This window comes from Beta vulgaris, chromosome 5 (assembly GCF_026745355.1).
Source record: "Beta vulgaris subsp. vulgaris cultivar EL10 chromosome 5, EL10.2, whole genome shotgun sequence".
Lineage (NCBI taxonomy): Eukaryota > Viridiplantae > Streptophyta > Magnoliopsida > Caryophyllales > Amaranthaceae > Beta > Beta vulgaris.
Window position 1 is genome coordinate 24,217,716 of NC_079206.1, and position 12,268 is coordinate 24,229,983.

General features: G+C 35.7%; 3 protein-coding genes across 5 annotated transcripts; all 3 read left to right on the forward strand.

Moving 5' to 3' along the window:
* The first annotated feature begins 456 nt into the window (after window positions 1–456).
* Window positions 457–1,989, forward strand: LOC104893167 (probable aspartic proteinase GIP2). Its single transcript, XM_010679252.4, has one exon. The coding sequence runs from the start codon at window positions 569–571 to the stop codon at window positions 1,883–1,885; it is 1,317 nt and encodes a 438-aa protein (XP_010677554.1). The 5' UTR covers window positions 457–568; the 3' UTR covers window positions 1,886–1,989.
* Window positions 1,990–2,649: 660 nt separating this feature from the next.
* On the forward strand, window positions 2,650–11,420 carry LOC104886512 (uncharacterized). 3 transcript variants are annotated; one of them, XM_057395068.1, is made up of 8 exons: window positions 2,664–3,138; window positions 7,564–7,638; window positions 7,714–7,943; window positions 8,711–8,923; window positions 9,001–9,093; window positions 9,508–9,647; window positions 10,109–10,483; window positions 11,291–11,420. In XM_057395068.1, the coding sequence occupies exons 2-7, from the start codon at window positions 7,581–7,583 to the stop codon at window positions 10,341–10,343; spliced, it is 969 nt and encodes a 322-aa protein (XP_057251051.1). In that variant the 5' UTR covers window positions 2,664–3,138; window positions 7,564–7,580; the 3' UTR covers window positions 10,344–10,483; window positions 11,291–11,420. The 3 variants fall into 3 exon arrangements, with proteins under 3 accessions (XP_057251052.1, XP_048500651.2, XP_057251051.1); XM_057395069.1 differs by lacking the exons at window positions 10,109–10,483; window positions 11,291–11,420 and having other exon boundaries at window positions 2,650–3,138; window positions 9,352–9,642; XM_048644694.2 differs by lacking the exons at window positions 7,564–7,638; window positions 7,714–7,943; window positions 8,711–8,923; ... (2 more) ...; window positions 10,109–10,483; window positions 11,291–11,420 and adding an exon at window positions 4,498–5,635 and having other exon boundaries at window positions 2,650–3,138.
* Window positions 5,663–7,523, forward strand: LOC130589355 (uncharacterized). The gene is made up of 4 exons (XM_057395067.1): window positions 5,663–6,020; window positions 6,086–6,394; window positions 6,475–6,532; window positions 6,634–7,523. The coding sequence occupies exons 1-4, from the start codon at window positions 5,713–5,715 to the stop codon at window positions 7,420–7,422; spliced, it is 1,464 nt and encodes a 487-aa protein (XP_057251050.1). The 5' UTR covers window positions 5,663–5,712; the 3' UTR covers window positions 7,423–7,523.
* Window positions 11,421–12,268: the final 848 nt, after the last annotated feature.

Below are 12,268 nucleotides of genomic sequence, written 5' to 3' on the forward strand. Positions count from 1 at the left end.
CAATATTGAAACTTTGCTTCTACCAATATTTAAACTTTGGTCTCTCATGTGAGAAATAAAAGTCATATCATTGGACCCTAAAATTCTTGGTGAGAGTGTATACTATATACAATACAAAAAATGCTTCTATCCACAAAATATTTATTGTCGAGAAGGAGATCTGATATATATTAATAATGATATCCTTGAACGATTAGCAAACTACAAGGTCCAAATAATTAATAGAGCAAATTTGACTGTCGGTGCATCTCCGGTCACCACATCCACATATCTCTTGCTTGCAAGTGCCAAGTTACTTCCGTTTTCCACTTTCCAGGTTTCTGTTTCCTAGAATATTACTAACGTCAACTTCCATGAGCTGGCACCTCTCTTAATCTTTAACCATGCAGGCATGCAATACAAGATCTCTAGTTGCAATTATACACGTAGAAAACGACCAATCAATTATTGACTTTCACCTACCATTAAGGACTAAGGTATCCATCTTTATCTTTCAACACCTTTTAAAATGTGACATCTCTCATTCAGCAATCAGCATTCATACTGAATCTTATCCATCCTCTCAAACATGGCTTCCTCCTATAATCACCATCTCATTTCTTTGTATCTCCTCCTCATATACATCATCTCCACCACAGCTACAACCACCTCAGCCTCACCTCGCCCGAAATCTGTAATCCTTACCCTCTCAAAGGACACTTCCACCTCCCAATACACAACCAAAGTTATCCAAAGAACACCACCAGTGTCAGTACCTCTAACACTCGACCTCGGCACTCAATACCTATGGCTCAACTGCGGCAAGCGTTACGTCTCCTCCACATACAAACCTGTCAACTGTGGCTCCCCACTTTGCGCTCTTGCCAACGCCAAAATATGTAGGTCATGTCCTGCTCCCCCAGGCCCTAAGCCGGGGTGCAACAAGAACACATGTAGAGCTATCATCAACAACCCCATCACCAACAAATCCACACCCAGAGGCAGCGAGCTCGCTACCGATGTTATCCAACTAAACTCCTCTAACGGCGCCACCACCGGTGGTCTTGTATCCCTCCCTAATTTCCTCTTCGTTTGCGCGCCAACCTCCTTGTTAGGTGGCCTCGCAAAAGGAGTGTTCGGTGTTGCTGGCTTCGGAAGGACTAAAGTTTCGTTCCCTACACAAGTCTCCTCCACTTTTCGCTTGGCTCAAGTATTTGCTTTGTGCTTGCCACCTCTTTCCGAAAATGGTTTTGCTTTCCTCGGTGATGGACCTTACAATATCACCCCAGGAGGCACAGGTCTTAACGTAGACCTCAGAACCATGCTTACTTACACTCCTCTCATATCTAACCCAGTTCGAACCTCCGAGTACTTTATAGGAGTACAAGGTATCAGAGTTGGAGGAGAAGACGTACAAATCAACAAGAGTTTACTATCTATTGATAGCAAAGGATATGGTGGAACAACCATAAGTCTCTTATATCCTTACACTAGTATGGAAACTTCTATATTCAAGGCTGTCACTACTGTGTTCGACAAACAAATAGCTAATAGTTCCTTCCCGACTAAGAGAGTTGCTCCGGTTACACCCTTCGAGTTTTGCTACGATGAATTCCCTTCCACGAGGGTTGGCCCTGCGGTGCAAAACATCGACCTGGTGTTGCAGAGCGAGAATGTGGTATGGACGATAGCCCCCTTAAATTCCTTGGTGAGGACCAATAATGTGTATTGTCTTGCTTTTGTGGATGGTGGAAAGAACCCAAGGTCATCAATTGTTATAGGAGGATACCAGATTGAGGATAATTTGCTGCAATTTGATCGGGCTAAGTCTAGGCTTGGGTTTAGTTCTTCTTTAGTTTATGATCGGATTAGATGCTCTTTCTTTAACTTCACCAGTAAGGCGTAATAAGTCAAAATGTTTGGTTAGATTCTTATGTAATCTAGTCACATGATGTGTCGGAAAGCTTGCAATAATTATACAAAAGTACAATAAGATATAATTTACTCATACTTGTACCATTTTGGGTTTGAATTTTTTTTTTAACTTATTTTAATTTGCACATTTTCATGGAGAAATAGTTTTTAAAAAAGTTTTAGCAAGTTAAGATATATAAATTATGATAAGATCTAATAAGATTTAACCTTCTCATAAAATAAGTTTTGATAAATTAAGATAAATTAAAGAACAGTTAGATGTGAATTGGGTATTATAAGTGTTACTAGTGTAAAAGAAATAAAGGAGGTCGTGTTAGTCTTGCACCTTTCAAATCCGATCCACAAGACTCGATAGGTTTCCTTAGCTTGTTTCTTTTACGGAGGTAATAGGATAGTCATTAAATCTGACCTTTGTGCTTATATTCAGAATATCTTTAACAATGGTTTGATTTCTCATAAGATATATTCTATTAGCATTGCCTTAATTTCCAAATGTGATTCTCCGGAATCAATTAGGAATTTTAGACCCATTATTAATATGTGTACACTACAAGAAATGTTATCAAAGAGGGCAATTTATTTGAATAAAATAGGGCAACTAGTTGATTGCCTTATTTAATAGTATCAAGGAAGACAAAAATATTTCCCCCTTTTTGATATTAACTAAGAAGACAATTATATTGTTTTGCCCTCTTTGCTATCACTTAAGAAAACAATTTCAAAATTGCCCTGTTTGATACCAACTAAGAAGACAACTTTTCAATTTTGCCCTCTTTGATATTAACCTAAAACAACAATTTAAAATTTCGCCCTTTTTAATATTAACCTAAAACAACAATTTAAAGTTTTGCCCTCTTAAATACCTAAAACAACAATTTTAACTCTTTTGCCCTCTTTAATAATGAAGGGAAAAAAAACAAAAAAGGATTAAAATGACACACTGTTCTATTCGATTCAATTTCCCCGCAAACAAACAGTGTTCTTTCGAAAAGAGTGTTCTACAAAATCTTCAATCTCACTAACATGTTCTACAAAATCTGGTGATTTTGGGCAGTAATCTTCGATCATAATCTTCAATGGAACATTGAAAGGACCAGTTCTCCCTACCAATTCATCGTTTTAGGGATTGGACGTTTCTCGCCTTCGAATTCAGTTTTTCAAGCCTTCGAATTGACGTTTCTCGCAGATTTTCTTAGCAATTTCCTAATTCGATCGCATCTTCAGGTAAATCATTCAATTTCGCTTTTTAAATTAGATGTATGGATGATTGTTTCAGCATTTTTGTCAATTAGGTTTGCTTAACTTTTTCCACAAAATCAGACGAATTGAATTTAATTAGGTCTAGTGATTTGATAATGATTTTTATGAATTGAGTTCCTTGATTAAGCAATTGAGATGTTACAACAATCTTCTACAAACATAGTGTATCGTACTGCAGACGTCTAAGTGATTTGAATTGAGTTCCTTGATAAAGCGATAATTTGATATACTAAGTGATTTGATAATTAGGTCTAGTGATTTGTTCCCTGCAATTTGTTAGAAGCTTTGTTCACCTTTCAGATGCCATAGGAAAGAAATCATAAATATTCATCTTCAAAGAGCAAATGTCTGAACCTCCCTAGACCCTGCAATTTCTTTTTCTTCACTATACATATATTTAACGACTCAATGACTCAGCACTCACAAGTTGCTGGTAGATCTTCATAAAATATTGTCCTATTTTTGGCTTTAACTCAGCTAGTAAATTGCACTTATATGATTGTATCATTCTGTGCAGATGTTGTGTTAAAATAAGTGTATACCATAATAGGAAAGGTGAACCATACTTCATTTTGCTGCAACATAAAGCCTGCAAGTCAGTGTTATTATGCAGCTGGAATTCTATCTGATCTGATTGTTAGAATGTTAGTGTGTGTTGGTCATCACAGAAGGTCTTTTGGGTTCAATTTTAATGCAATTTCATCTTGTATGTGGCTAGATGCAAAGGAATGTAGAAAAAACCTCACAACAACATGTAGGCTTTGAAGCACCTCCTCCCGTGATGTTGGGTGCACCTTATAGGCCTAGGTTAGAGCTATGAAGATGATAAAACAAAAACAAATCAAGTTTGTCATCTGTAAAAAAATTTGATTAGTTTCCACATCTTTTTTTAAATTTAATTTGCGGTTAATTTGTTATGTCAGAAAGAGATTAGCTACTTAATGGTTAAAATTAGTTATGTTTTTTTTGGTTGCATCCAATAGGTAGCTGCAATTTGTACAAAACATATCTGTCTTTTGTAGTTTTAATGAGTCGTAGAAAATAAATTGACAAATTAAGGGTGCATTCTCTTTATTTTAAAAAAATAAGTTTTCAATTTAAGTTTAGTTAAGTTTTAACAGCTTATAAAATGAACTTCAATAATATGTAATAAGTTCATATAATAAATATATGAGAATTACGGTAAAAAGAACACGGCCAAAGTGGTACTTAAATATTTAGAAATGGAGGTGTTTCAGTTTATGACTGTTGGTGCTATTTGATTGGCTTTTGAATTTTTTATGCTGTATGTTTTTAATATTTTTTTTTGTTAAGTTATTTCAGTTATTTTTTGGGAATTATCATGGATAATGATAAAAGTTGGATGCACATCCAAGGGTTTAATGGAAGGAAACAAGGAGATTACAAGAAAGGTGTTAAAGAGTTTTTGGACTTTGCATTTAGGGACACCGCTCCTAATTCTGGGGTAAAGTTAAGGTGTCCTTGCTTGAATGTCGAAATTATTTTGATCAAGATCGAGATACTATGCGGGCTCATCTTTTTCGAGTCGGAATAGATCCTGATTACAATCCATGGATTTTTCATGGAGAGGAACAATCCTTTGAAGTCACGGATGAAGAGATGTCCGAAGAGGAAGGTGATTACTTTGAGGATGAAGATCCCCTTGTGTCTGATGACTTAGCTTCTTTGGTGCGTGAGGCCACAAATGTAGTTGTAGAACCTCAAGTTTCAGATGATAGGGATAGGGTGATGATGAACTCCCTGACAAGTTTCACAAATTGATGAAAGATGCACAAGAAGAGCTTTATCCAGGGTGTAAGACATTCTCAAGATTAGAGTTCATTGTAACTCTTTTGCAACTTAAGGTGAGTGGTCGTTGGAGTGATAAGTCATTTAATGGGTTGCTTAATGCATTGCACAAGGCCTTTAATTATGATGTGAGCTTCCCTAAGATTTCATATGAAGCAAAAAAGTACACAAAAGATCTTGGATTGAACTATGTGAAGATTCACAGATGGAGAAATGATAAGAAATCTTTTGGTGGCGAGAGGGAAAGACGACCACCTCCTGTTCCTTTATCAGGGGATGAAATTTTGGAGGCATTTGAGGGAGTGCCAAATGTGATTTTTGGGAAGAAGCGAAAGAGGAACCAGAGATACTTGTTTGACCAATGGAAGAAGCTAAGTGTCTTTTATAGACTTCCTTATTGGAGTAAGCTTTTGATTGGTCACAACTTAGATGTGATGCATATTGAGAAAAACATATGTGACAGTATAATAGGAACTGTCCTTGATATTCCGGGTAAAAATAATAAGGATCACTTGAATGCTCGAAGGGATTTGAAGATGATGAAAATGCATGAGAAATTGCTTCCTGAAAAGGTGGATCGTGGTAAATATATCGTCCCTAGAGCACCTTATCAGTTGACACCACAAGAGAGGTGACGAGTATTAGATTCTTATCCAAGGTCAAATACCCGATGGTTATTCTTCAAACATAGCTCGATGTGCAAGTTTAGATGATGGCAAAATTTCAAATATGAAGAGCCATGATTGTCATGTATTTATGCAAGACTTGCTTATACCTGCTTTCCAAGGCATCTTGCCTAAGGAGGTTCTAGAACCTTTAGCGGAGCTTAGCTTATTTTTTAAGCAGTTATGTTCCAAAACTTTAAGAATTGATGTTTTGGAAAAGATGGAAAAGAGCATTGCGGTTACTCTTTGCAAGCTTGAAAAGCTATTTGTTCCTTCCTTTTTTGATATAATGGTCCACCTCCCAATCCACTTACCTCGTGAAGCCATGCTTGGAGGTCCAGTACAATGTCGTTGGCAATATCGATTTGAAAGGTAATATTAACTTTAAAAAGTGTTCCTTATAGCGACATGTAGTGCCTAACCATGGTTCTTTGTAGGGAAATGCATACAATGAAACCAACTGTCCAAAACAAAGCTCACCCGGAAGCCTCTATTGCCGAGGCTCGCATTGCCGATGAATGCTCTGCCTTTTGCTCTAGATATATAAGTGGAATTGAGACAAAGTTCAACTGTATGGGTAGGAATGACCAGGATAAGAACCAATCTTCAGAGTTTATGCTATCAATATTCCAAAATAAGGGAAATGCAATGGGCAAAAGAACTTTCAAGCAGTTGAGTTTTGTGGATTGGAAGCAAGCCCAATTATATGCTCTTATGAATTGTCCAGAAGTGCAACCGTTTATAAGGTAAGATATCAATCTTCTATTTGTTGTTCATTTTTCTAAGTTAATATACCTAAAATAATCTAATGCTTATATGATGGCAGAGAGTATGACATCATACATGAGCCTAAACAAAGTTTAGTTGAGTGGTTCCAATCTCGGGTAAGTGCTAGAGTTAAGGTCAATAATACTCCTACTATAAGTTTGATAAATATGCTTATTAATTTCATTTTTCTTTATCTTTTGGTGACGTGATCGCATAGATATGGAAGCTTCATGTGGAGAAGGATCCAAGAGTAACCACCGAGTTATTGTCATTTTCACGAGGACCAAGTAAGAGTGCTCGAAGCTTTCAAGGTTACTATGTGAATGGGTATCGCTTTCACACTAAAAAGCGTCAACGTAGGAGAAAGACGCAAAATAGTGGAGTTGTAGTTAAAGGAGATGAAGCGAGTGACCAAAGAGATTTTTATGGAGTTTTGAAAGAAGTTTTAGAGCTTGAATACGATGCTCCAAATGGTGGGGAAAAACAACCTATTGTGGTGTTATTTAGATGTGTGTGGTTTGATGTTTATAGTGATGGTCGTGGGATCAAAATAGATAAGTTTGGCACTACTAGTGTCAACATCAGGAGATTTTTAGGGACTAATGAGCCATTTGCTTTGGCATCTCAAGTAGGACAAGTTTATTATGTTAAGGCACATAATGAACCGGATTGGAGAATTGCAATTAAAACTATCCCTCGAAATTTCTATAATTTTCCCATTGTTGAGGATGATATTGGTGATTATGAGCATGATGATAATGGAATGGATGTCGAAATGCCTAACATGGTTGTGGATGATGGAGAGGATGATGAACTCTTACCGAGATTAGATGTCCCCCCGGAAATAGTGAGTGATGATGACGATGACAATGATGATGATGATAATGATGAGGAGGAGGAGGAGGAAGAGGAAAGCGAGCAAGATGAAGAAAGCGTTCAAGAAGATGGTGACGAAGAAGAAGATATAATTACTAGTGTATATGATTTAGACTCATGTAGTGATTGATATGTAAAGTTCCTGTTACAGTTTCTCATGTAGTGATTGATATTTGTGTTTTCAGTGAACTAATATTTGCTATTATCATATTTGTTTATGTTTATTTGTAATTTATAAATGTTTTTGAGTTTATTTCTTTGTTTCTTTAAGACTCTTGTTGAAGGCAGATGGATTCAGAGGCTGAAGTATCTTTATCTCAACCATCGCTACAGAGGAAAAGAAAAGGTAATGATTGTGAGGCATTTTAGTGTTTTCATATTAGTGTTATATTCTTAATTAGTTTTGTTTTCCTCTTTACAGGTCCTTTTCGTGGTCCCAGTAGAGCATTGAAGTACAAGAAGTTGCGACAAGTGCAGCCTCGAAAGATTAGTGTCGATATTCCATCATCCTTAGGAGCCGCTGTGGGTGAGCATGCATTACAGTTCATAGGAGAATGCTCTGATTGGGTGAAGGAAATGTGTCCGCTTAATGTTGAGAAGTGGTCTGACATGCCTGAAGACGTTATAGATCGCTTATATGGAAAAATTAAGGTATACTTGCTTGAAAAAGGTATATAGCAAACATGCACGGTTTATATATCTTTATCTTTTAGTAATTGTGATGAGATATGGGTGATCTTTTAGTTCTGTACATATCTTTTTATCAATGTTATTATTTAGTCTCTAAAGGTTATTGTTTATCTTTAATATAGCTGTTTTTTGTTATCTTTAATATATGCGGCTAGGTATTATGCAGTAGCTTCTTATCTATTTTGATATTTTACTATCTTTTATTAACAGATAGTAATTATTAGCTATCATAACCATACATTGGAGTCCTAGTGTTTTAGGAGTGTACTTCCTAGTAATTATTCTGGCAACTGTTACCCTTGTATAAGCTTGCAGTTCATTCCAATTTATAACTTTTCCAGTATTGGTTCTGTTATTATTTTGCTTTACTGCAGTTGTGAAGGACATTTTTTGTTCTCTTTCTTGCCTAAGTTAGCGCATTAATAAGGGTGAAAACATGACAAATTTCTTGCTAAAATTTGGTTATCCATTCTCTTTTTTGTTATGAAAATCTTGATAAGTGGTAGTTTTGGCACTGAAAATGGCAGACATTTTTTGTTCTCTGTCTGCTCGCTTTCTCAAATAAAGGCAGCTATTATATGCTTACTGCATGCCTTCTGAATCAGTTAACCTTATAGATTGTTTTACAAACTGTCAGTTATGTACTGGTGACTGGAGCTCACAGCTGGAGTAGATTGTAGCAGTGGCATGTGTGCACATATATTTATGTGTGCTATTGTTGTGTATAGGCAAAATTTGCGTTGGGTGAAGGTGCACACATTACCGATGCTTTAAAGACACAATGTTCAAGCCTCTATAGGCATTGGAGAGAGAGATTGAAGAGTGATCATTTTTCAAAATGCAAATCTCTAAAGGAAGCGGAACATGCTTGCCCACAACGTATTGATCTTAACCAATGGAAGTGGCTGGTTTATAACTACTGGAGCACTCGCAAACAGATGGTAAGCCTCATGAAGTGCAAATTATGAATATTTGATATATTAACAAGGTGGAAATTTAATTGTCTTATGATATTTAGACAAGAAGTGAAAAGAATCGTGCAAATGCACTTTCAAAGAAGATACAATCAGCTCGCGGGGCTAAATCCACAGCTAGGATTATATACGAGTTGGTAAGTTAAACCCATTTTTTCAACTATAAACTTTTTCAGCTTGAAATGGTTATATTCTTGTTCTATTTAAGCTGGGGTGGAGCCACATTTTATAGGGGTGATTTTACTAATATCTTAGCAATTGTTTGCTTTGTTATGATTCTTTTTACTTGTTCTCTGTAATGTTCTGCACCTTGTTGATAATGAAGATGGATTGCCTATTTCGAATGTTCTAAATGTTTCCTGGTATGATTTCTTAGTTTTGTTTGTCATTTGTAGCTTTGGAAAGAATCAGTCTAGCATCTTACCTTGGTACCTACAGCCACATAACAGATACGGTCAGAGTCGCTTTAATTTGACTGTCAAGAGTCTAGTGCTGGTTATACAATGAGCTAACATTGTTTCATCTTTCATGTACTTTTCATTACTTACGAGGTTGAGGAAGAGAAAGACTCTAGTGTTGAGGCCGAGAATGGGGATGACTCTGAAGCAAATACATCTACTTCTACTACCGTAACACAAACAGAAGCTGATAATGACCCAATGTATTTGAAATTGTGGAGAAAAACAAAACAGTAAGTTATTTCAGCATAATTCATGTCCTTGTATGTCATGAAATTGTAGGTTTTCTTATTATTGTAAGGAAGATTTGACTTGTGAGGAAAAATTGTTAGAGTATAGTAACTTTAGTTCAGGTGAATAGAGTGCATGGTTAGAGGTTTAGAAGCTGACAGCAAAGATTTTCTTATATAAATGTTAAACTGTTTATAGGGTCCATTTCAATTATTAAAATTTGGGTATATCCTTCACTTTTTCATGCAAACACCATTTTAATCTAATCAAATGGTGTATTGTCTGCCACTGTTATATCTTTCCTTGAACAAACAAGTTGGCAGTTTCCTTACAATGCTCACTGCTGTCTGTTATCACATATTTTAATCTAATCAAATGGTCCCTCATTTTATCATCGTTGCGATTGTTTAATCTTTTACTAATACTTTAATGATATTTAATTATTTTCATTGGATCATCGAAGGCATAAAGATGGTAGTTTTGATGATGAGGGTGAAGCAAAGTTCAACGAATTTAAAAAGTTACACGAGAAAGAAATTCAAGAGAATGGCATTGATAATCTTTCCATAGACGAGGCTTACATGAAGGTGCTTGGACATTGTTCGGGGTACGCCCGGGTCTTGGTAAAGGACATCCAGTGGTGGACAAGGGTGGGAAGAAAGGTAAAGCAGAATTGGAGGCTGAGATTCAACAACTAAGAGGTAATAACAATGCAATGCAAGCTGAAATAGATTTTCTAAAAGCTGAAAGTCAGAGAAAGGAAAAGGAGGCAAAGAAAGAGAGGAAAGACTGGAAAAGAAGATTGAGGTCATTATGACTTCACTTGGACTTTGATAAGGTAATGTCTTCTCCATTCTAATAACTGTAGAATAAAATCACATAATCAGATGAAGTCATAATATTTGAAGAAAGGACTATTAAGTTATCTAAGTTGTAAAAAACTTTGGGGCAACGCTTTTTCAATTTTATCTTTGTTCTCTTTTGTTTCTGTGTGTGTGTGTGTTCCTTCCATTAAATCAGTGAGGTTATATTATTCTCCTCTGTTTGAGTAGTTATCATCATAAGCAATAATAATTTGAACATTTAGATTAATACATTTTGTGAATTGAGAACAAGACAAATTTACTAAGTCCATCACTGTTGGCTTTAAGATAATTATGTGCTTTTTAAATATAGACTACATAGAAAGTAGAATGTTCATAGTTATATCTTGACTATGACGACCAAATTTAATGCTGCAAGAGTGCTGTAAGAAAATCTGCTTCAACAGTGTTGTTGTGGTATATTGCTGATTTGAAGATCTTCGCGAAAGCCTGTTTGCAGGCTTATTATAGTTGTCTTGATTGATTTTATATTTTCATGTTAATGGAGTAGAGCTCTTTTATCTATGCTTGAATTACTAGTAAAGTAGCAACAGCCTCATATAGGCGGCAATCACCTGAAATCTATAAAATGAATATAATGCTATAGCACTATAATACCCTTATAATTGGCCCAAATCCCATTAGTTTCAAGATTTACATGTGAGTGAGTCTTAATTGTGATTTTTCTTTTTTAGGGCATTTATGAAGATAGCAAGTTATACATTCATTTTGATGTTCTTTGTTGATTGGATTGAGTCTTAATTGTGATTTTTCTTTTTTAGGGCATTTATGAAGATAGCAAGTTATGGAGCAAGAAAGGACCCTCATTTCTATCAAATTCAAGTCACTTCTTCCATGTTCAGTACATAATTGTTATGTTATGGTTTTCACTTCAAGTGAGCCTTATTGTGTTGCTTTAAGGGTGGGAGTGAGGAAACCTTTGAAGAGAGTGTTGAGCTAGGATCAAAATTTTTGTGGACATATCTCAAGTAAACATTATGTGAATATGATTTTGTTTAAACTTTTATAAGTCAGTCTAGTAGAAGGCTACTATATCTGTTGAGGATTTTGTTAAAATTTTAGTAAATCAATATAGTAATATTTTTTCCCTTATTATGTAGATTGTACAAGGTTTATCTCTCAATTTATATTAGATTGATCTTTGATGCATAATGGTTTTTAGATGATGACTAGCAGGGCAATACTTCATGATTGCCTTGCTTGACAAAGTATAAAGAAGGCAATATCTTATTTTTGCCCTGCTTGACAAAGAACAAAGAGGGCAATATCTTATTTTTGCCCTGCTTGTTGCAGACCAAATAAGACAATTGTGTTTGTCTTCCTTGATTTCGAGCAAAGAGGGCAAAAGTATTGCCCTTTCTGATGATCATAGAGGGCAATTTTATTCGCCTTGGTTGGATGAAGCAAAGAGGGCAAACTTTTTTGCCCTTTTTATATTGGATCAAAGAGGGCAAAAATATGAGATTTGCCCTTTAAACCTAATACAACGGGGCTACAAGGGCAACGGAAGGGCAATTTTAAAATTGCCCTCGTAACCTATGAAGGCAAATTTTGTATCAAAGAGGGCAATTTTAATTGCCCTCCTTGAAGCTATTTGTTGTAGTGGTAAGGCAGTTTAGAAAATGGTTACAAAGATTATTGTAGATCAAAACCTCTTTTGAACGAATTCATCTCCCTCAAATCAAAATGCATTCATTCCTTATAGATGGGCAGGTGTAAACTTTTTAGTTGCTTATGAG